At 40.5% G+C, this 22,966-nt stretch overlaps 1 protein-coding gene across 2 annotated transcripts in view; it reads right to left on the bottom strand.

Moving 5' to 3' along the window:
• Nucleotides 1–22,966, bottom strand: part of LOC125905544 (netrin receptor UNC5D-like) — a 236,520-nt gene that overhangs the window by 11,097 nt on the left and 202,457 nt on the right. For both annotated transcript variants that reach the window (XM_049603559.1, XM_049603561.1), the window contains 6 exons: nt 21,058–21,243; nt 15,908–16,057; nt 13,976–14,194; nt 13,074–13,158; nt 6,962–7,133; nt 1,431–1,661 (listed from right to left, as the gene is read on the bottom strand). In XM_049603559.1, the coding sequence (XP_049459516.1) occupies nt 1,431–1,661; nt 6,962–7,133; nt 13,074–13,158; nt 13,976–14,194; nt 15,908–16,057; nt 21,058–21,243 (1,043 nt within the window). The remainder of the gene's footprint in view (nt 1–1,430; nt 1,662–6,961; nt 7,134–13,073; nt 13,159–13,975; nt 14,195–15,907; nt 16,058–21,057; nt 21,244–22,966) is intronic.

A 22,966-nucleotide genomic window follows, 5' to 3' on the forward strand; every position in this document is an offset into this window, starting at 1 on the left:
GCTTTTAACTGATCTCTTTATTTATCTATTTTAAATTCCTCTTATAACCGATTTATCCGTCTATTACCTATTTTTTTATTTATTTTTTATATTCTTACCCTTCCTCTTTTTACGTCCTTATCTCATTTCACCTTTATTTTTTGTTATTTTAGTTAGCCTATAGGTTTTAGTTTTGATGCATTTTATGTCTCTGTTTTAGATCATTCTTACCTAGCTACTAACTCAATTTTATGAGCTAAATAGCTTTTTGTTGGGTGGGAGGGTTGGATTTTCTCTTTTCTTTTCGTTTTCTGTTTGGATCTTTGTTGTTTTTAACCTCTGTGAGGCACTTTGTGTTACTGTTGTATGAAAAGTGCCATATAAATAAAGTTGATTTGATTTAGATCCCTAAGTAAGAGGGATCCCTCCTCAGTTTCTTGTTTTTCCTTATCTGCAGTGAGGGTCCAAAGGAGAGAGAGATTTTGTATGCTGTAAAGCTCTCTCAGGCAAATGATGATGATTAGTGATATTGGGCTTTATAAATAAAATTGAATTGAATTGACTGGTGGAAACCTGGTTATTATTGCAAAGTAATTTGGCTGATCTGCTTGCAGGTGACCTATAGGGTGACAGCTTTTCCTCACCAACCCTTAAAGCCTGCTATAAAATTCTGGCCGTACGCTCATGATGACCAGATGATGCATCCCAATGGCACTGATAATCCTCTGGCATCATGAGGTTGACATTTCTGGTTTTGAGGGAAATCGAGGGAATCGTGGCATTGGATGGAATGCCATGAAATCTAGTTTAGACACTAATGTTCTGTTATGGAGAAATGATAACAATATAAATGATCCCTTAACTGTTAATTGAGCTCCATCGTCACATTATGTTCAATTTCACTTTGTCTGACACGTTGGTTTTTGACCACAAAACTAATGACAGTCCCATCAGCCTCAGTTGTACTTTGTTTTTATTGCTAACTGGCAAACGTTTGCGCGATAACACCAATGGTGCTACAATGCTGACATAAGTGAATGCAATGACAGACTTGCCATTGTGAGCATGTACGCATGCAGTAGCATTTAGTTAAGAGCACCACTGTGTCTAAGTATAGCCTTACAGAGGCAGGGCATACTAAGTATCAATTTTCTTTACTTCCCTCTTAAAAAAAAAAAAAATTGTGCTTTCCTTCTATTGTATACAACAGTGTGTGTTATGACCTATTACCTCTGTAGCCTGAAGTAAAAGGAAATTAATGTTTTGGAAATTTTGACAAGACAAACTACTCAATTATAAGTAAGAAATATACTTTCTCATTACACGGACTCATCAGTGGCTCTTCATTGTTTCCTTCTGTCTGAATGGGAAGGGGGTCATCTGCCAGAGCAAATAAAACATGAGCTTGCAGATATGTCTGGTTTCTAGGCTACCTCTCTCTTCCCTCATACCTGAAATGCATGGGGCGTGTCGTCCACACAGTAGACCCTGAGGGTGAAGCCCAGAGAGTTGCTGGTATCCGGACTGCCAAACACAGCCAGCCTCAGCCGCTTGGCCGCCTGGTGGTTCAGCGGCTCCCCCACAAGGGCATAGCGGCCCGGATGCTCCAACAGCACGTGGCACCTCTGAGCGTCCAGCAGACAGTAGCAGGACGTGCTCTCCTCATCCACAGACATCACTTCCTTCAGATGGAGGAAACATCAGATTTAGTTGTGATGCATTAAGCACACATCCTGAGCAATTAACACTTCTTTTTAGGGTTAAGCATGGGAACAGCTCAATAATGGAAAGCTGTCTCACTGATGATTTTTGGTTTTGAGAATTCAGCACTGACCTACACGCAGTGGAGCTGAGCATACAGATTTATGATTATTAACATTTCAATTACTGCCAAGCATTTGTTTGCAGAGGTAGAAAGAGGATTTAATATAACCATCAAACTGAAAGCTGAAGACCATTCAACCTGTTTTATGGGAGCTACACTGTTCATTGCTAATATGATTCATTTAGCAGGATCTATTATTCCATTTATTAGCTTATTAACTGTAGAAAAATACACAAAAGGGAAAAATAACAGTCACTTAACAGTCCATGAGAGGCATGACTTCAGCATTTCAAATCCAAGAGGTGACTGTATTGTTTAAGAATATTATTAAGGTACTTCAGCACTTCACAGACAGTAAATTGGAAACTTTCCCTCATACAGACTCAGGATCAGGAACTGTGCGAAGCTGAATGAGGGCCAAATGAATAATGACGCATCAACTAAACAGATGGGGATACAGTAACACTGACAAAATGGATTAGCGGGGTGCAGTTGTATCCGATGGCCAATTGCTCCTCATCTCGTACTCAATCCTCCCTAAATCACCTTTGAAACATAACTGTGACCCACAGGTCCCCTCTGCATATGGCCTGGCTGAGCCATATTAAGCAATGCAGGGTAATTTAGTGGCCCACAGCTTCCTAAACCTGCCCCATTAGCGCTGCAGCAGACATGAAGGATCTCCATGACATAGCTCATCCCCGCCAGGCAGCCGGGGAGAAATGATGGAGTCAAACTCTAGCAGTACAAAAGTGCAAGCTTTAATGGGAATGGCACTGAGAGGCAGACAGAGCGAGGGAGAAGGAAGGAGAGAAAGACGGAGGGGGAAAAAGACCTCAATCTCCCATTATATTACTAATTCTAGAGATTAGGTTTTGAGTAAGCATCCTTCCTGAGATAAAGGGCTCATTATTTCACAGTGACAGAGACGGGTCACGCCGTTACATTTTCTTGGAGAACATCTCCCCCTCTTTCTCTGAACCCGTCTGCGTCTCTCTGTCTGTCTCTTCCTTCTCAGCCGACTCTCTCTCCTATTCTCTGCTTTCCGATGGCATATAGCTACCATCGGTGATGGGTCTTTTGATAGCTCCCTTTTGTGCAACACGTCCACTGGCAAATTACGTCTGTGTAAATGTCACACGAAGTGAAAAGACCAGGCTGCGGAGAGAGCCACAGGCCCTCCAAGGTCACGCAAACTGGGATCGCTTTGCCTCGATGAGGTCCCCATAGCTTTTTGTTGAGGTTAGTTAAACATTAAAAGAGCATCTTAGATATGGATAGAGGGTGTTTGGATTGAAGTCTGATGTCTGAACAAGTCTCTGGGAGACTGTGAAGTAGCTCTACAGGACAGAGTTGAAGGACTTTTCAGAGGTGTTATTTTACTGAAAGCGCTTGATGTGAGAAAAGAAATCTCACAGCAGCTATCACAGAGATAGCAATATACTGGATTCTTAAATATTTTAAAAAGCACACTTTATCCGTTTTGACCTCACACTGTGGTATCATATTGGACTACATACATAAACATTTCAGCAGTTTAAAAAAAAAATCTAACTATATGTCTGCAAATTTCATTTTCAACATAGCAAAATAGCTAGTTCAGGGACATCATTTGAACTACAACATTCTTCTGTTGAACCTTTTTATGAATAGCTCTTGTGGATAAATTACTACCGTTTCTCCATTTTAAGCCCTATTCACATGGGACCTCATGTGATTTAGATATTGTCCCCCAACGTCAGTGTTTCACTGGGTGCATTGGTGGGGGATATGTGAAGTCTGTATTTTACTCAAATTTACTGACATTTTCCCCTGGAAACGATGAGCACAGTCATTTGTAACAGACACACTACACAGCACCACTACATTTGTGTTTAGTGTTCAAATCTTTTTTTCTTTTTTAAAAATGTGGATCAAACAAACAGAATTGATTCTGCCACACAGCATCACATGTTATTATCTTTTGAGATTTTACTCCTCTGACTGATTTAAACTTGTTCTTTCTGTGAACAGTCTCCATGCTGTGTGGCAAGATGAGCCACCTGCACCCAAAATGCTGTAAAACTTTTTTCTCATAATTGCCAATGCAGCCTCCACAATTCTTGCCTGACAAAGAGAGAGAGACAGAGAGAGGCACGGAGAAAGCAAAACACCTAAATATGATCTCAAATTACTGACTAATATTATCACATGACCTCTGTGTTTGGTGAGACATGGTAAGTAATTTGCAGTTGTATTTTTACTTGGCAAATTATGGACATGGCAGATTACATGGGATTAAGATCACAGACGATTCCAGCAATTATTACAAATTACCAGAGGTCCCTAATTAGTACAAGTCCCCTGAGAATCATGGATGTATAAAGAGAACTGAATACAATGTTGGGGGCGGGACCCATTCTTTCCTTTGAAAGTGGCTCAGTGGCGCATGAGGCCAAAAAAGTTAGACTTCCCAGGTTTAAAATTACCTGCATCTTCCGCATAATGAGGTTTATAGAGCAAGTTCACAAGAGACTTTCGCTGATTGAGTGGCTAACCCGCTGTGGCCTTGAATGAGGATGAAATGATTTATTCGTGCAGCTCTTCTAGACTTTCAGAAGTGTTATCTGACCAAATGGATCAAATTCTAATAGCAAAACAAGTCATTTCGCAAGGGGTTGGACTCTCAATAAGGTTTACCCATTGATTTACAGACATCTCTTTTCTAATTGGCTTCAAAGTCCAGCGCACATCCTGGGGGGTGAATTTGCTGAATGGCTTTGCTCTGAATGGCTAGTATTCTTTGCCTTTGTTGGTTGGGTTGCTTCGGTTTAGGTTAGAGGAGTGAGATTGGTTCGGGTTAGGGTAAGAATGTCAGGGTAAGACAATCAGTGGCAGAGTAAATCGGAGTAGGGCGGGTCATGCCCTCGCTATCTTAAGGGGGATTTATACTTGCGCGGCAGACCCTATGCCGTAGCCTACGCACGTGGCCTACACTGTTGTGAGCATTTATACTTGTGCGGTGGTGTGTCTGTGTCACTCTGCAGTTACACTTCCAAAACACAAGTCGGCGGCTGAGGTTTCTGTGATGTGCTGTAAAGTTTAGTTGATTCAAAACACACATTAAACACGGTTTAATAGAGACAATTTCAAACACAAGTACACAAACCCGCTTCACTATAACTCGCAGCATTCACAGACAAACACTTGTCTTTATCTGGACACATTTTCACAAATACAACATGTTAATGTTTTTAGTACAAGGCTAAGGCATTTTTCATTGTATAAATTAGCCTAGCGGCTAGCCGACTTCTCTCTACTCATATGAAGCAATGGAAAACAGCAACATTTAACAGAGGTAACATTAGAAAATTTGGCTCCATTGCAACTCACAAGGTTAACAGACAAAACAACTGTCTTATACTTAACACTTTTGTCAAACAAATATAAGATGCTAACATTACTAGCACAAGCCTAGGGCATTTTACATTGTATAAGTCAGCCTAGTGACGAGTGGGTGCTAATATGAAGCCAGGATAAATCCCAAATTATACAACAGTTAGTTCCGACCGAGTAATTTGATTGGACGAGAGGCATTCCATGAGTGCTGATATAGAGTATAACATCACTGGGACATGTAACAGTAAAATCACTCTGCTCACAGGTGTTATAAATATAAATGCAACCATTAATTAACCAACTGCCACCCTTGCTACATTGACGCAAACTGACAGTAGCGTTACACCAAGAAGATGGATATTTTCCCCAAAATTACATTTGAATTAAATTATGAGTGGTCGTCAGGAGAAGATGAGGAAGCTGAATTCGGCCGTGCCAACATCCAGGTTTGCCAACGTTTCATCAGCTGATGTGGACGAAGTTACACAGTTGCAGATCGATGTAAATACAAAGTAGCTTGTGAGTTCCTGGCATGTGTGCTGCGTTGCCTGGCAACAGACTGGGGGAACTGGTTTTTTTTTTGCGGAGCTAAATAACATACTTAAATAATTTATTTCATCACCTTTTGTTAACATTTCCTTACTCAGCATTACTGTTTAAGCTGTTGTTGAACTGTTGTATAAAAGCAATATCACACTCAAGGTCCTGCAGCCTCATGCCTATGACCGAATCACAGCCGTGACGATATACAGTACATTACTCCCTCTCGTGTGATATTGCTTAAGTATAAATCCCCAAAGGATAAATCACACACAACACATAAAATGCTATTTTTGGGTATAGCATAGTCTCTATGTTGATGTAGAGCCTATGGCGTAAGTACGGCGTCGAGTCAGCCTTAGAAAACACAAATTCACTCCTGGGGGCCGGGTGCAAATAGAGCTTGGTCATTTTACTGTATGTCACAGTGTTTTATTCCTAACTGCAACTCCCTCACTACCTCCCTTACTCCCTCCCTCTCACCCTTACTCACTCCCTCACTCACTTACTCACTGTTGCAACGAAGAAGTGATTTGTTAGCATTTGACACCATTTGATTAAGACGAAAATAATAATGCTATAGTAGCTGAATCTTTTTAGTGGATGTTTTTTTTCTACTGTTCACATGAATCAAAGCTTAAATCAGTCAATCAATCAGTGATCCCAGTATAACAACATTTTTAAATATAATTAAGATGATACATATCTCCTTGTATGGTTTTGCCATATGATAAACAACAAAAGACATACAGGGTGTGCAGTATGTACAAACACAATTGGGTTTTTTCTCTTCCTAATATAAATTGTGCTTGTTGTGTAATTTTTATGAACAGCTGCAAGGCAGAAATCACAGATTCATGAAGGAGTAATGCTTTGAAATACCATTATCATTAAACTGGGAAAAGAAATGAATGCTTCAATGACTAATAGCCGCCATTCGCATTTGGTCTGACATTTCTTTTGGATGTATGACAGCATGAGGTAGAGCTTGAAAGGCTGAATTTTATACAGAATGACAAATCTGAGCTGGCAACCCTGAAATCGGCTCCGTGCTTGCATGACTACACTGCAGGATGAAAATTTTCATCAAAGTAAGTGGTAGCAGTTTTATCAGATCGTTTTGATATTCCAGTCGCTGGTGAAAGTTGTGTGTTTGCACTTGTTAACATTCTGCACTGATGTTGCAGCAGAGAATCTGGACCTGATAACCGCTGCTGAAGTTTAATAGAAATTGCTTACCTCCCACTTGTTGTCCTGCATTTGTCTCTTTAAGCGGATGGTCCAATTATCAGTAGCGACCTCTGCACAATGGGCTATTGTCATGGCTATGGGACAGGACAGGTCAAGGCCTGGTGGGCCATACGTGACTGCAGGACTTAAGAAGATCTCTGGCCCATCCTCGGACACCGTACTGCACATAGAGAGGTACAATAAAAGAACATATTAAAACAACACATCTTGAAATACCATATGCATTTAGGATAAAATCAAGCCCTATTTTTCTGTATTTCAATGCAGCAAAAAGGGTTAAGGATGATATGAAAATAAAGACTAATGAATCACTGCTTAAACAAGCATTCAGATAGCAGAGTGTGACCCTTGACTGTGAACAAAGTAAACTCAAATCCTTGGACACTCATAATGAATCAATCCCTGAGTAGCTGACACACAGACGCACAGATAGAGGAAGATTAAAGCACCAAGACTAATGGACAGTGGGGCTAGGGAGGACAGGCTTTAGCACACAGCGTGTAAGCTTCGTGGGTCGATGGAGCTTATGAAGCCTGCTCTGGCCAGCCTGGTGACAGATTAGCTGGGCCAAGCTGCTCTTGGCCAGGGGCCCAATCTTGGCTGGAAGCCCTGAAGACTGAGAGCAATCAATGGGACCACCATCAGTCATGCAGCTGGCCCGGCTGGACACCTCGCATATACAGGACACGATAGCGGTGCTGTTGTCACAGGAGCAGCATGGATATTTCTCAACATCATTAATACAACTGCAGCGGGGACAGGCGCTGACACGAAGGCACAGATGCATCACAAATGTGAACACTGAGCATGGACCCATATGTTTGCACACAAATACAGGAAACACCAACAAAGTGAGAATGAGTTAACCATCAGAAGTATCGTTTTTATAGGTTCCACTTCTCATGGTGACACATAAACACTGTACCACCTTACTCCGGAGATAACCAAGTCAATAGCTGTGTCCTAATTCCAATCTAATTGCATTTTTAATTTATTTCCCAATAAATTGTTTTGATTACTTGGGATTTAACCCTCTGAGACCCACCATAGAACCATTTTTTGTGTTTTTTTTAAAGGGGGTGGGGGATGTATAGGTGGAGATAGCAGGTTAATTGTATATGCCACTCATAGACGTGGTATACGTCACCTGAAAGCACAGAATCTGAGGATTAATTTGAGATGCAGCTCAGCACTGTATGTAAAGATTTTCTAGTCATAAATATGTAACAAACATCATGTTTTGGTATGGTGCCTCTTCAAACTTTAATAGTTTAGAGCGACATTATGATGAATGCATATGATGGTTATTCGCATGCTCAACTGTGTCACATAAGTTGTTGCAGCAATTCTTGGGTTGGTACCATTCATTACACTGATTTAGTGGTAAATTTAAGCATTCAAGCACCACATGAGAATTGATAAAATGGTCAAAATCCCTGCAAAATGCCACATTAAAGAACCAAGACCCTGAGGAACACCACAGAAAAATTCATGCTGTGATTTAGTATCCAGAACTGTTAACATTTTTGTAAGAACTGTCATTTTTTCGGTGATTGGTTGGCGAACACTTCTGTTTTGGAAACTGCTGAGAAACCCCTTAATTCCATTCAGCCTATCAAAGCCATCCATCCTCTGAATGCCTGAGGTCTCTAGTTTGTGGCTGTAAAGTTTAATAAGGCTATGATTATCCTTGAGGTCACAATAGGTCATTTATACAGTGCGGTCAGTTTCAAAAAATTATCTCACTACATTGAAATGGCTGATCTGGGGGTTAATATCATTACACATACAGTCTCATCTTTCCAGTCATATCCAATTTATGCAATTCCAAGACTGTTTAGGGATCCCAGTATGCCGAAATATTCAGATACAATAGGCAAAAATAACATATTTGGACTGCATGCAAAAAAATGCATGGTTTTAGCCCCCAAGTGCATGGCATTAGCATAAAGTGTGCATGTCTGCAAAGAGGAGATTCGTGGGTACCCAGAAAACCCATTTTCATTCAGATATCTTGAGGTGAGAGGTCAATGGAGCTCTGTGAATATGGACATGCCAGTTTTTCCTTTGACAAAATCTGGCCTAACTCTGGAGTGTTATTCAGTATCTTCACTCTAGCTTCAAAACTCAGGCGGCTACAGGCTCTGAAAGACAGTAACGACAGCTGAGATCACTAGCAGTCCAATGAGTCTCTTAAGGTTAATCAGTTGTCCATCACTATTTCCTGGAGCCAGACATCTACAGCTACATCTATAGATGTCTTGTTTTGTCAGACCAGCAGTCCAAAACCCAAAGATATTAAGTTTACAGTAATACAAGATGGGGAAAAGCAGCAAATTCTCAAATTTGAGAAGCTGGAACAAATGTTTGACATTTTTACTTGATTGAGAGAATGAATTGTTTTTTGTTTGTGCTTTGCTATCCTGCTTGAGTAGTTTTCAGCAATAAGAACTGTTCTGAAACTTCCAAATCAAGAGAGTGTGTGTGTGTGCTGAGACGGTAGCCTTCCCCCGCAGCACTTGCTGTTAGGTTGTTTGCTTCCTGTTTGTTTAACAGTTTCTGAGGCAGAGTGCTGTGCGAAACTTCGTCATTATACTGTTACCAATCAACACTAAAAAATTAAAAGAGGTTATGATCTGCTGTCTAAAAATAATTTCACACATTGAGACAGCAGCGTGGCCCTGCAGCTGCACTTTTGTGCTAATCAGCCCCAGGCTCGGAGAAAACCAAGGTTACCTGCTGCTGAGACTATGATAATTAGCCAGATTGCCTGTGAGCAAAGATTAAAGATGGTTATTTAGCATCTCTGATTGTGGTTATGAGAACAAAGAAAAATCACTCCAGGATGATGGTTAAATTTTGGATAATAGATCGGGGTTATTAGTTAAGTCCTGTTTCATATGTGGAGCACACACAACACACCCCTTTTACTTTTTTACACAACAGCATTCAGCATGACATTCATTGCTTTTTTTCTGGTCAGACCACAATCAAAAATAATAATTTTGACAAGGCCTCATTAGTGTTAGACAGTCTTGTCTTTCAAGCTCTTATAGAAGTATGGAGTCAGAATTGAACACAAATACAGCCATAAAATTTGGTGCTGGGACTTAATAAGAGAGTTAATATTTTACTTAAACTCACTCAAACCAAACAAGAACATAATTCTAGTGAACAATTAAAAATTACATTGGATAAAAAAAAGAAGGCATACATAACATGATTTTGTCAAACAAGCAGTTTTAAAAGAATACGTCACCCCCGCAAAAGAGCGTATCAATTACACTTCCTTTGTTAGCTGAATTTTTTAAGGAAACATTTTTCTTGCATGCCTCCACAGTGAATGAAGAATCCAAAAACAGAGAAAATTTTTCATGAACTGAAGCCATGAGTCCTTGTATAGTGTAATCCAAGCCTCATTGTCATTGATTCAGTCGTATGCTCAGTACTTCCCAAACAGACAGCCCTTTCTGATGGAAACCGAACTAAAAGTGAAACTTATCTAAGCTCCCTACAAAGCTAAGCCCTGTTGACTAAAACAGTAATCTTATCTTGCTAAACATGGGAGCTGCTGGTGTACCGTTGTCGCGACCATTTAGTTAGTTAGCATTATTGTGGGACTTAAGTTTTTAAAGGATTAGTTGGGATTCACCAAAATCACACAGTAATGCAAACAATTTGATGGAGGTAGTGGAAGAGCAGCAGCTCTCGTGCTCAGCAAGGTAAAATTACTGTTTTTGTAAGTGGAGACTGGTTTTGAAGAGAGCAGAGACAAGTTTCACTTCTAGCTCAGTTCACTATCAAAAAGGGCTGTCTGTTTCAGAAGCACTGGACCTATAACTGGATAAATGAGACTAGGATTATGCTACACAAGCTGTGTGAGAGTTTGTAAATTGATTTTTTGATGTCTTTCTGCTGTTGTTAAAGATGGACCCTTATGACTGCAATTCATCAAGAATTTTCTTCATTTTTGGATTCTTTGATCACCTCGGAGGTATGCAAGGAAAACAAAGTTTTCTTCACAAATTCAACGTGACACGGTGTGTATTTGATATACAAATGGTTATTTTGGGAGTTGAAGTTTTCCTTTAATGTGTTTTAATGAATTGCTTTGATTTTACAGTACGAAACTTTACTGTTTTGGTACATTCTCTCTGCTCTCATCAGCGTCAAATTCAGGAGCAGCACGCAGCTGTTTTCAGCCATAAAGCTCTAAAAAGTCACTGCACACTATCTGCCCAATATCAAATGGCAGACAGACAAAGGTAGCGACTAGCTGGGGACCATATTGAAGCATTTAGTTAAAGCTAAATGTATTTCCCTTAGGAGTCAGTCCAAATAATGTTAATGCTGCTCTGTGTCTGCTGGATGTGTCAACAGGCGCTATTTACTTACATGTCATCAACAAGAACTGTGAGGTGATAATATGTCAGTGCTGGGTTTACAGAAAATACCTGGGTTCAAGAGACTTAATAAAGTATTAGTGCTAAATAAAGTTGGTCAACTCAGTTGAAACTGACATAACAGTACAAATAACATAACATCAAAAACAACCACAAACCAAAAAGTTAAATGAGAGTCTAGTATGAGGCAAGTATGACTGACACTACAGAGTAATAGATGACCCCCTGCAATGTATGATAAAAAAAACAGGGCGGATACGGCTCAACTTGTTGACTCAAAGTTGTGTGAGTCACACCATATCAGGCATTTTTTTGGTCACACTATGATTCTGTCCTTGGACTACCCACTGTCCCCTGCTGAGCTGAAGAAGATCACACACAAAACAACCTCGTAAAGCCCAGAGGACGAACGAAAGCTCTTGCGAACACCTGAAACCGAGCCAGAGCTGATCGATTCCTATTCTTTGCAGAGGAAAGCGCCGTCTTATGTAGATGGCCGAGTTTGAATGGGAAGAAAGGATCCAATTTCTCCCCTGGACTCTGCAGCTGTCAGAAGATAGGCTTTGACTGACAGCTCAGTGGTGCACGGCTCCTGCAGCTTCTTAAACAGCAGCCAGAGAAGTAAACAGCATCAGGCTTATCAGAGCAAAGCAGGAGCCTGGAGGGCAGCAGCTTGGCTGAATTTGAGGGAGACTTCAGGCTGGGCAGTGTATAACCAGCCCACTAATTCATCTCTGAGCCACAACCTATGCCTAAGTGACCTTTGATCTGTATCTTTACCCAGATGACCCTTGGCACTTAATGGGCGGGGGGAGGTGCAGGTGAGATGACAGTTGGATTTCAGATGGCACTAAATGTCACTTTTGATTCTCCCTCAGATGTACAAATCGAATTTCATTGAGAAGCACAGGCGGTTAGCTGTGTTGTTATGGGTGATATCTTGCTAGCAAGGTTTCACACAGACATGCTGACACATTGATACTGTCTGCTATAAATCAAGTACTTGTCCAAAAACCTGACTTGTGGTTGTCAGATACCTTTTGAGACTCTTGCAAAGAAGTCAAAGTTATTACACCCCCTTTCAAACGGTTCTTATCTCTCATGCCATTTCCTCCTCAAGTAATAGCTTTGTGAAAATCCTGACGGCAAAGCTACAGAAATAGACTCTTGCTGGTAGGCAACAGTCATCTAAACTTTATAGCATATCGTGTTCCATGGAGCCAAAAACCTAATCAATATCATCTATCATCACAGAATTCACAATATTCACCACTCTAACCAGTCATGATGGGGAGAGATATTGTCACCGTTATGTCTACAAACATAAAACAGGCCACCGGAGCCATGGAGTGTATCTTTCTCTGCTGAGACAGTTGCTTAAGGCAGTAATGCAATCTGTCTGCAGCTGCCAATGTATTTGTGACACATCATGTCCTCCCCTGTAGTGCCTGCAAGATGAGCAAGAACCCCATGCTGTGTGGGAATATGTATCTGTATGTGTGTATGTGTACAGTACACCGGGCTGTGCATTCTCCGTATGAGAGGATCCGTGTGTGTCTGTTGTGGTGCATGTTCAGCAAAGAGAGGAGGGGACGACGTGGCAGGAAGAGGGATGAGAGATGCGGTGCGACGGGCTGAAAGATTAAAAGAGAGCAGCCTAAGAAGCAGACTGCACCGCCTCAGTGAGAGTCCCTCACCTGCTGTCCTCCTGGTTGATGATCATGTACATTTCCCAGGTAGTGTCTTCTGCGATCCCCCCGTGAGGCACCAGCAGACTGATACCTGCAGAGAAGCAGGAATGCAAAAACTGATCAAAATACACAACATGCACACACCTGCCGGGCTGTCAGGTCTCTTTACTACAGGTGACAGCCAGAGAGGTGATGGCACCAGGAAAAGGTGACGGAAGCAAGTCCCCAAGGTCTTGTAAATCAATGCTGCCAGCAGTCTCTTTGTCACAAAAACACGCACAGACTGTTTCGTAGATGCACACATATGCGCAATATTTTACTGTATGATAAACAATTACTGCCAATCTACACTGCAGTTAAATAAAGACCCTCAAGGGACTGGATGATGAATGTAGGCCACCAGAAAGAGCTGCTTGAATAATGTGGCAGACTGAGCATCACAGGCTTATATTACATAGACATGTTTACATTTTCTTCATAGTGTACAGCGTGTTCTTTGAAATGTAAATACTGAAAACACGTTTAAAATTAATTTATAAAGTCTAACACAAAAAAATATGCATTTTCTATGGTTAGGAAAAACTGAGAAATATTTATTGGGTTTGTCAGGACACACCGGTCGGCTAAAAATGCCAATGCTGTCTAACTCCATCACTTCAGTAAATAATATATTCATGTTCATGTTACTTGCTCGATCCAAGACATTTTCACATATTCCCCGCAGACCAACACTGACAAGGTCAAACAACTTCAAAATGCATTACCAGATTCCCTGTATCAGCTTTGCTGTAGTTTCAAAGTCGTAAGTTATAGATTTCAGCTTCTCTGCCATTTCTAGTTTAATGTTGAAGGATTTTCAGTTTACACACAGGAACGTGTCAAATGGAATTTCCCCACACTGGGCTTACCTGTGTTAGGTACTACCAGCCTGCCTCCAGCATGACCAAACACAGCAGTTGCTTTGTGGAGAGGCCTACTGGGAGTCAAAGAGACTTGTGGAGGGAAGAGATTCTTGCCTCTTCTGCCCAGCGTCGTCCCTACTGCAACCCCTCTGTAGTCTGGAGCCAGGCCCCTTGGAAATGTCTGAGGGTGGGACATGACATGGTACTCTGCCCTCTCTGCCACCCCTACAAATACAATGACATAAAAGTGACTTTGTTGTTTGTTGCAGGTAAATAAACTCATATCATAAACATCAGACCAAGAGGAAAAGACAGGAATATGGTTAGTTTTTGAACTTCAACAGCAATGTAGACCACGGAATGTATAAAAATAATGGACATAGCCAGCAAGACGTCACCCACTGTTTTGTGGACTCAGATTTAAAGCCTCAAATTTGGCAATTAATGGGTGGAGCTGTGGAAGAGCGAGGGGTGGATCTGACTCATAGACTGTGTTGACACCTTGCAGACAGTCTTTCACTCAAAGCAACCTCACCCTTAACTATGTGCAACTTTAGGGCCTCAAAAATGCAAATAGGTGAGTTATATAAAAACTCACCACTCCCATACAGTTGTCATGAATGGGTGAATTAGCTGTAGAGACTGAAACCTCTTTTGTAATGGGCTGTAAACATGTTTATTTCTGCTGTAAAGTTGGGTATTTTCACATGAGGGTTTATGGGGATTGACTCACTTTTGGAGACAGCCTCAAGTGGCCATTAAAGGAATTGCAGTTTTCTGCACATCCACGTTGCTTTTTTTCCAGCCTCATAGGTTTCTGCTTAATATAGTCACGCATGTATCAGTATGAAAATTGCACTTTTTTTAGATTACTCTAAAAATTAAATACAGTTTGGTTTCTGTAAAACCCAATCACTCACCAATCAACTGACCCAAAAGCAGTTGTCCAATTAGCTTAGCTTAGCAACCAAAACTAGGCTCTGCAATCATGTGCATTTATGTGCACATTGTCTGTCTTAATGGGGAGTCAGATAGTAGCTCTGCACTGATCTCTGCTATGTTCACATTTTAGAAAAATGTAATTAGTTTTTCCCTCATTCATGATGTATTATTTTACTCCCCTGCAACCCATATGCGTGTCCCTGTGTGTCTAACTAAGTCTAAAAGCAGGAAAATACTGCACTGTTTCCTTCAGACCAAGTGTTTATTGTTCAACGATGCAATTGCTTTCTGCTGCCTCAAATAAGCACTGTGCTGACAACACATGTGACCACACCTCATTTTAAGACCTACGCGCCCATGGAGAAACTACTGTTACTATTTACACCCTGTGGGTGCTGGCTGTGGAGATGACAACTGCATCAGTCTGAAACAAGCTATGAATGTTGCATTGCATTCCACTGCACTATGCTTTGCACTGGGTATAAGATAAAGTCTTAAAATTGGAGATGGCATTCTCAACCAGCTCATGAGGCTAATGTTAACTGAAATAACTATTTAGCTACAGGTGATAAAATTTGCCAGCATCATTTCAGCCAGCAAAAGCTGATTGTTGCTGGATATAAATGTAAAGCCTGTTTTAGTTTACCTCTGTCTGAAATCACAAACACATTCATTCAAAAACCACCACAAATTTGGAGTGGTAAATGTGCAAACTGCATATGTGCAGCACAAGAATAAAAAGCTTGACCGGCTCAGCAACAGTAACTAAGGGGGACGTGGCTTCGCACATGGTCAGTCGGTGATGCCCTTTAAGGTGATGACCATTTTTCCTTGTATCACAGCTTTCTTTGAGATTGCTTCAAAGCCTGTTCAAAGCAAGATAAATTATCCTTCAAACTGCAGCAGCAGAACTGCACATTGTTCTGTAATTCTCACCTTTCCAAAAGTAGTTGGCAACTATGGGAACTGAATTTCAAAACACTTCTATTTTCTGACCTTTAACCTTGAGATCAGGCAGCGGGTCAAGGAGCGAGCGCTCGGCCATCAGCTCCTTGTCAATAGAGTCCTGGAAACACATGGGGCTGGTGTAGGTACGTGACACTGTTAGATCAGGTTGCATGGATGAATTAATAAGCAGGGGGTTTGCTGAAAAAAAACCAAAAAAACCAAAGTGAAAATTATATTTATCGTCAACAATTAGACATCCTTAAGCAACAATTACATTGGCAGAGAGTGACACTTTAAACAGGACTTCCTCTATCAACAACTTAAAAAAAACCTAAAATGTGTCATGACAACTTTATCCACCTTTAACTATTGCTATAATATCAACACCATGGAAACAGGAATGGCTTTCACCTTACTGCAACAATGTCTCAATTAAAAGTGACAACTGGCAGATTATAACTGCTGCAGTGTAGTAATATGCTTTAATTTGTTGTCATAGTGATTTAAAAAGAAAAGAATGATGCACTGATCAGTCACACACTGTGACCATTTGCATGTATGTTGTACTGGAATCAAATGACAGTACTTTGTGGATCAACCAAGAAACACAGAGAAACAGAGAAAAAGTTACAGATAAATGTGTTTATTGTGAGGTGAAATATTGTTGTGATTAATGACTCGTTGACAGCTGTTCCAGCGAGCATGAAATAATGACGAAAGACACGGTTAAGTAAACAGCGTGGTTTCTCTTAATGAGCAAAAGAATGCTCATTGCCGATTCATTTTGCTGGGAATAGGGCGAATTGTTGTCATAGTGACTCATGATCAAGGACGTGATTGCAGAAAAAGAACTGAAATGAAATGATTACTGTGTAACTACTGTGGCAGTGTATAGCGGGCTGCAATGTATAAGGAAGGGAGGGCATATTGGATTTTATGGAGGTTGGGCTGTTTTAGCCCCTCTATCAAGGAGAACAGGGACCAAGATTAAAGCTTTCCCTGGCTCCTGCTGTGTTATCAAAATGAACTTTATTATGCCCTGCTGAGAGCTGCTGCTGTGGCGACCCATAATGCCAGCCTTGTAAAAATATGCCTCAATCTGTGGGGCAAAACACACCACGTTTCTGAGCTCAGATGTTTCTGTGTTTGGAACCACAGGGCCACAAATGCTCCATCCGGGAGCCGGGTGTAAAAAATGAAAACACTAATAAATTAAATTTTTAATTTTAAATCATGAATAATTGATTGAAGTTCTGTAGTATGTAAGAAAATGCCCAAAACAGCCAATAATGCCACAAACCGACTCACTACCCTGATGATACACCTCTTGTTTAATATTTTGCTGAAGTGACAGTACTAAGAAGATCTTAGTAATAATAGATAAGAGTTCAATTGTAAAATTGTTAAGAGCACAAAATGTGCTTGTTACCATAAGTTTTCAGTGCACATTTATTGCTTGGGGTATACTGATGTTTGCAATAAAGTAATAAATGCATGGTGTGCTTTACAGATTAAGCTTAACACTGTTTGTGTTATTGGACATTTAGTGCACTACACCACAGACAGCAAGAATCTCCAGAAGGCTGAAGTAAACACACTGAAAAATTAAATCCAGTCATTTTAGCCCCTAAAGCAGTTTAATTATTGATGTAGTTATATCATCAATACAAGGAAATGTATGCATAATTCATAGATATATACATATAAATACAAAACTGTACAGCTTGCTTACATGTTCTGTAGTTTATTTTACATACAATGACATTAATATGTGAGTACATTTATAGTATTGGAAATGGAAATGAGGTGCAATGAAGATTCAGAACCACATCTTGCATCCTGTGGTCTCCATAAAGTGCGAAAGTGTGTGTGGGTGTGTGCTGTATATTTTTGTTCACCTACAGAGACAAGCTGAAAAATGAGACCTGTGTCTGGTCTCCCTTCTTTATCTGTGTGTAGATCCTATGTTTGAAGGAGATTGACACTTCATTTATATTATAATGCCATCTTATGGTATTACGAGGCAAAAGTGCAGAGTTAAATTGATTTTTGATGGATTTTAGGGTCTTTTGAAACATTGACCTCATAGAAATAGTGTGATTCGGTTGTAGTCAAAAAGCCTCCTCACACTCCATGTGTTCTTTATGTTGGCATAGATACAGTCAATAGAGGGCAGTGTCAAAAGTTTCACGAAACAACAAACAAGGCGACAGTGGAGGAGGTCATTATATCGTACCTTTAAACTGAGGCAGTGTTGTAGGCGGTGATGGTCTGTGCAGCCATATAACGTTACATCCCAACATGTGGACGGAGCATTATTTTCACTATATTACCAATTAATTCAGTTATGTTGTTATTTTAATTTCTCCGTCATCTCCTATGGTTGAATCTTGCTTGAAATATGCTACACTGCCTCCATGATATTCTGTAGTATTGCTCTGTTTCATCCATATCCACAAGCCTTCAGGAAATGTGCACACATCAGGATGAAATGAACGGACAGAAGGCTCCATCTGTCTCACCCTTAGGATTCCTTTATTGTTCATTGTTAAGGAGGTTTTCAGCGGGAGTTGCATCATCGGAAATAAATGGACCTGGGGTCTCACTTATAACTGCATATATGTATATAATAAGGCCTGACAGAGGCGTATGCCACCTCCCACGTGATCAATAAAAACAAACTTGACCAGAGAATGTGTGCACCTGTGGGCCATCTCTGACCTATGCATACAAACATTTTGGAGACGGGGAAATTGGGGACGCAGATGGTAAGGTGGTGAACTGAAGCCGGACTGTAGAAATTAAATGCGAGAGGAATCATTATACGAATAATGATGCCTTCCTCTCACATATTTAATTTTGCCTCATATCACACGTTACTTACAGATCCACTTTATCAGAAACATTCAGTCCAGCAGTGTTATCTGCGCTTGTGCTAGTGAGCCATAACTTTTCAATAAGCAGCTTTCAATTGTAACCACATTAAATTTCAGTCATTATTTCATCAGTGCTGTGTCACCATCTCCCCCTGTATGCCATTTTTCAGCTTTTGTCTGCATGTATACTTTTAGTATGGATCCTACCAGTGTTTAATAAATGAGACCCCTGGTGATTAAAATGGGTAAAAACACTGAAAAGGGCAGTTTTGTGTTACAAACTAGTGTTTCTTTGACACTGTTTAGCTTTTTGCATACAGGCAGTAGCCTAGCAACTGCTAATGTGTGCTCACCTTTTTTTCTCTGATTACTTAAGATCCGGATGTTCAGGAGATTTTTTTCAGGGAGCTTAATTATCCACAGAGGTCTGTTGCTCTCCAGAACAAATAGAACAGCTAAATTATACTAGTGAAAAACCCTGACTAAAACAGTTTCACATTAAAAATCTGTGGTTTATTTCGGCGCTGTTCAGCTCTTCGTAGAGGGCTGCTAACTTTGGAGGCCGGTCACGAAAACGCGAATGCCCTGTCTAGAGCCAGAGTTCGGTGTGTCCAATCTGGGCTGTGGTAGAAACATGGCGGTGCAATATGGCGGACTCTGTGAACGAGGGTCCACTCCCTATGTAGATATAAATGGCTCATTCTGAGGTAACAAAAACGCAACATTCTTATTTTCAGGCTTATTTTCATTATATCATTTTTAGAGTTGTACCAATACGATACCAGTATCGGAAATGTCTACGATACTGCCTAAAATGCGGCGAGTACAGCCTATGACTAATCCGATACCACGTAATTACGCATACGCACGCTACAGGCAGACTAAACGGAAACGGAGCGGAGTTTAAAAAGCATTCTACTGTAGCCTTTAAAATGTCTTTTTTTTTTTTACCAAATTGTGTGGCTGCACTTTAACCTGTGTCTTGATCTGTGTCAACACTGGATAATAATAATAATAATAATAATAATAATAATAATAAAAAGTTTTATGGCATTCATTCTACTATTATGGATTTATTTCTTAATATTTTACATAGAGTTTTAGGAGTTGAGACATACAACAATTCATATCCCATCCATTTTTATTTTACACGCTGGTATCGGATCGGTACTCAGTATCGGCAGATACCTAAGGTTCAGGGATCGGAATCGGGAAGGAAAAAGTGGAATCGGTAATAATTTTCCATTTCTGCCAGTATCCTGGACCTTTAATAAAAAAAAGTCAATACTCAAAATGAGTAAATTCTTAAATCCATTTCTAATTTCAGCAAACACATTTAAGGCTGTATCTTCACAGCATGTGTTATCCAAATGCCAGTTGTGCTTGTGTGTGTGTGCTTTTGTCCATTTCGAGAATCCAGATGAACCCACTTGTGCCAAGGTGGGTGAAGCAGCGCAGCTGGGGCTGTATTTATGCAAATTAGGTGGTGGAGAGCAATTTTAGTACTTGCTTGTAACTGCGTTTTAACAACCTCTTATTGCAAAGTCAAGAGCAAAGAAAAGTTTGGTATCTTTAGGTGGTGAAGAGGCTCTTCGGAATCACATAAACCTCTTTTATGTATTTCTAAAGTTGTTTGGATTCCTGATACAGAATAAAAAGTTTATTAACTAGTATAAGTTTAAATGCATACCAAAACAGTAAAGCCTGTACTGAGCTAAATTAAACCACTAAATTAAACTATCATACAATTGTTGTGCCTGTTTACTGTATGGTGTCATTCTTTTTTAGTTTATTGAAAACCTGGAGCTATCGTACAGCAGCAGTAATGAGAGGTGTTTCAACTCTACTCTCTTTAATTTATGGGGTGTGCTGAGTGTGATTCTACCGGAGTCAAACAGCGTGCATATCTTAATGAATTAATTAAATGCTCCAACATGGCACCAGACTCTCCTACACACCACCACACAGCTAAGATATGCTGCGTATTGTGAATGTACAGAGTGAAATATCAAAGATGTCCTCCTCAGGATATGTCCTAAATTCTATTAGATTTAAATGCAGACTATTACAGGAAGCTTAATAAAACTTCCATGACATACTCTATCATTATCTAACACATCATCTTTTCCTGTCTTTTCCATCTACCCTCTATTATTTCAACCACAAGTAACACTAAGAGTCTCTTTTGTCCACTTTCTTATGTTACTACTATGGATACATTATGTGGTGGGAAGGCTATGTTCACAGTGGGATGTAGCCTTTTATGGCTCAATTTTGAGTGCAAATCGGATTTGTGAGACACATATAAAGTCGCTGGCTCACCTTGTCGAGAGGTCTTGAAGCTGAAGGACTGAAAGCCCCCAGTGAGGGCGGAGGAGTCGATGACATCAACACCGTACTCACTCTGGCTCCTTCGGTAAAGAGTGACAGCGATGATCAGCAGCACCACTGTCACCACCCCCGCAGCAAGGCCTGAATACAAGGCCACATCACTGCTGCTCTCCACACCTTGGAAAGTAAGAGTGAGTAAGAGAGAGAAACAAATTTTTGAGCAACTCTTTTTTTTTTGTGCTTTTGCTTTTTAAGTCTACAACGCTTAATTAGGAAGCTGGAAGACATTTTCTCCCAGAATAAACTGAAAATCTACGTTGCTGTAGAACATCGGCTGAGTTACAGATATGGAAGTCTTTTATAGGAGGCAAGTCTACCTTGGTTCCGAGCTACTTTAGTGCCTTTTTTTTGTTTTCTATTCCTCGTCTGCCCTGCCTCCTTATGCACAGCTTCATTGTTCCATCGTGGAGTGTTAAAGCTACTAATGAGGAACCTCGGAAGGAAGGCGATTATAATCAACCCAGCACCTGACTGTCATTTCAAACACTGCTTGGCTCTGGCGTTGGAGGCACTCTGCGTTCCACTGGGATAATGTGACAAAACCAATTCATTAAATTAGCTCATCGGCAATGATTATGCTCTATCTGGTCCCACCAGTACTGCAGCGTCCAACTCCACAAAGAAAAAGAATGAGTGGGAAATAAAGGGGCTGCTAGCTTGTTCTTGAAAGATAATGAGATCTGTGCTGAAACAGGACATGCAGAGAAATCCTCTAAGTAGCCTGAAGCTCAAATGAGGAGAAATTGACAAAATATGCAAAGCGGCATTAACAGCTACAGTAGCAGGTTAATTGGGGGCTTGGGAAGTTTTGGCAGCCTGACTGCATTCTTTTTCCCATTTCTGACAAACAAAAATACATAACTGTGTTAAAGGACAAGTAAGGAGAACATGTGCCTGTGGCTTAGTAGGTAGAACCCTACGCAGCAGCAATCAACACATAAATGGCCCATTATCCTAGACGATAATAATGCACAAAGCAATGGGTCTACAGTGGTAAACCACAGGCAGCTTGGCTTGAAATTTTATACCTGATGGACTCAAAAATAATGGTGTTAGTGGAAATTTACAGTATAAAGGCACTGGTGAGGTCATAATGAAGTTGGGGACAGTTGATTCAGTTGACAGAATTAATCACTCATTACCGTTATTAAAGGGAAATTGAGCCAAAAATCAAAATACATATTTTTTCCTCTACCTGCTATTTATCAGTCCAGATAGTTTTGATGCTAGTTGACGAGTGTTAGAGATATTGGCTGTAGAGATGTCTGCCCTCTCTCCAATATAATGGAACTAGATGGCACTCAGCTTGTGGTGCTCAAAGCACCAAAAAAATATATAAAAAAACCCCTCAAGAGCGATGTCTCTTATCAAAAATTACCTCATGACTTAGTAACTCATGGTGACCTACACACCTTGTTGTGAACAGTTTCATGTTGGAACTATTTTCTTTTTCCCTAACTACACCCACCAACCGTATGACTGCAAAGAAGAAAGCGTGCACTGGGGTGCTCAGTAGCTAAGTGGGTGGAGTAGATGCCCTTGCCGCAGCGGTTGTGGGTTTGGTTCATACCTGTGGCCCTTTGCTGCATGTTGTCCCCTCTCCCTTCCTTTCACGCTTAAGATGTCTTGTCAAACAAAGGCATAAAAGCCCCAAATATAATCTTAAAAAAAAGAAAGTGTGCATCTACTCATGGAAGAGAGGTTGGTCCTTGTGACAGTGTGATATGTGAACATTAATGGCGTTCCAGTCTTGCAAACCATTGGCTATCATCTGATGATGATAAAGAGGGCCAATATTTTGGGCTGCTCTGGTGTAGCCAGCCGATGTCCAGGCCAAGAC

The sequence above is a fragment of the Epinephelus fuscoguttatus genome, linkage group LG18 (assembly GCF_011397635.1).
Source record: "Epinephelus fuscoguttatus linkage group LG18, E.fuscoguttatus.final_Chr_v1".
NCBI lineage: Eukaryota > Metazoa > Chordata > Actinopteri > Perciformes > Serranidae > Epinephelus > Epinephelus fuscoguttatus.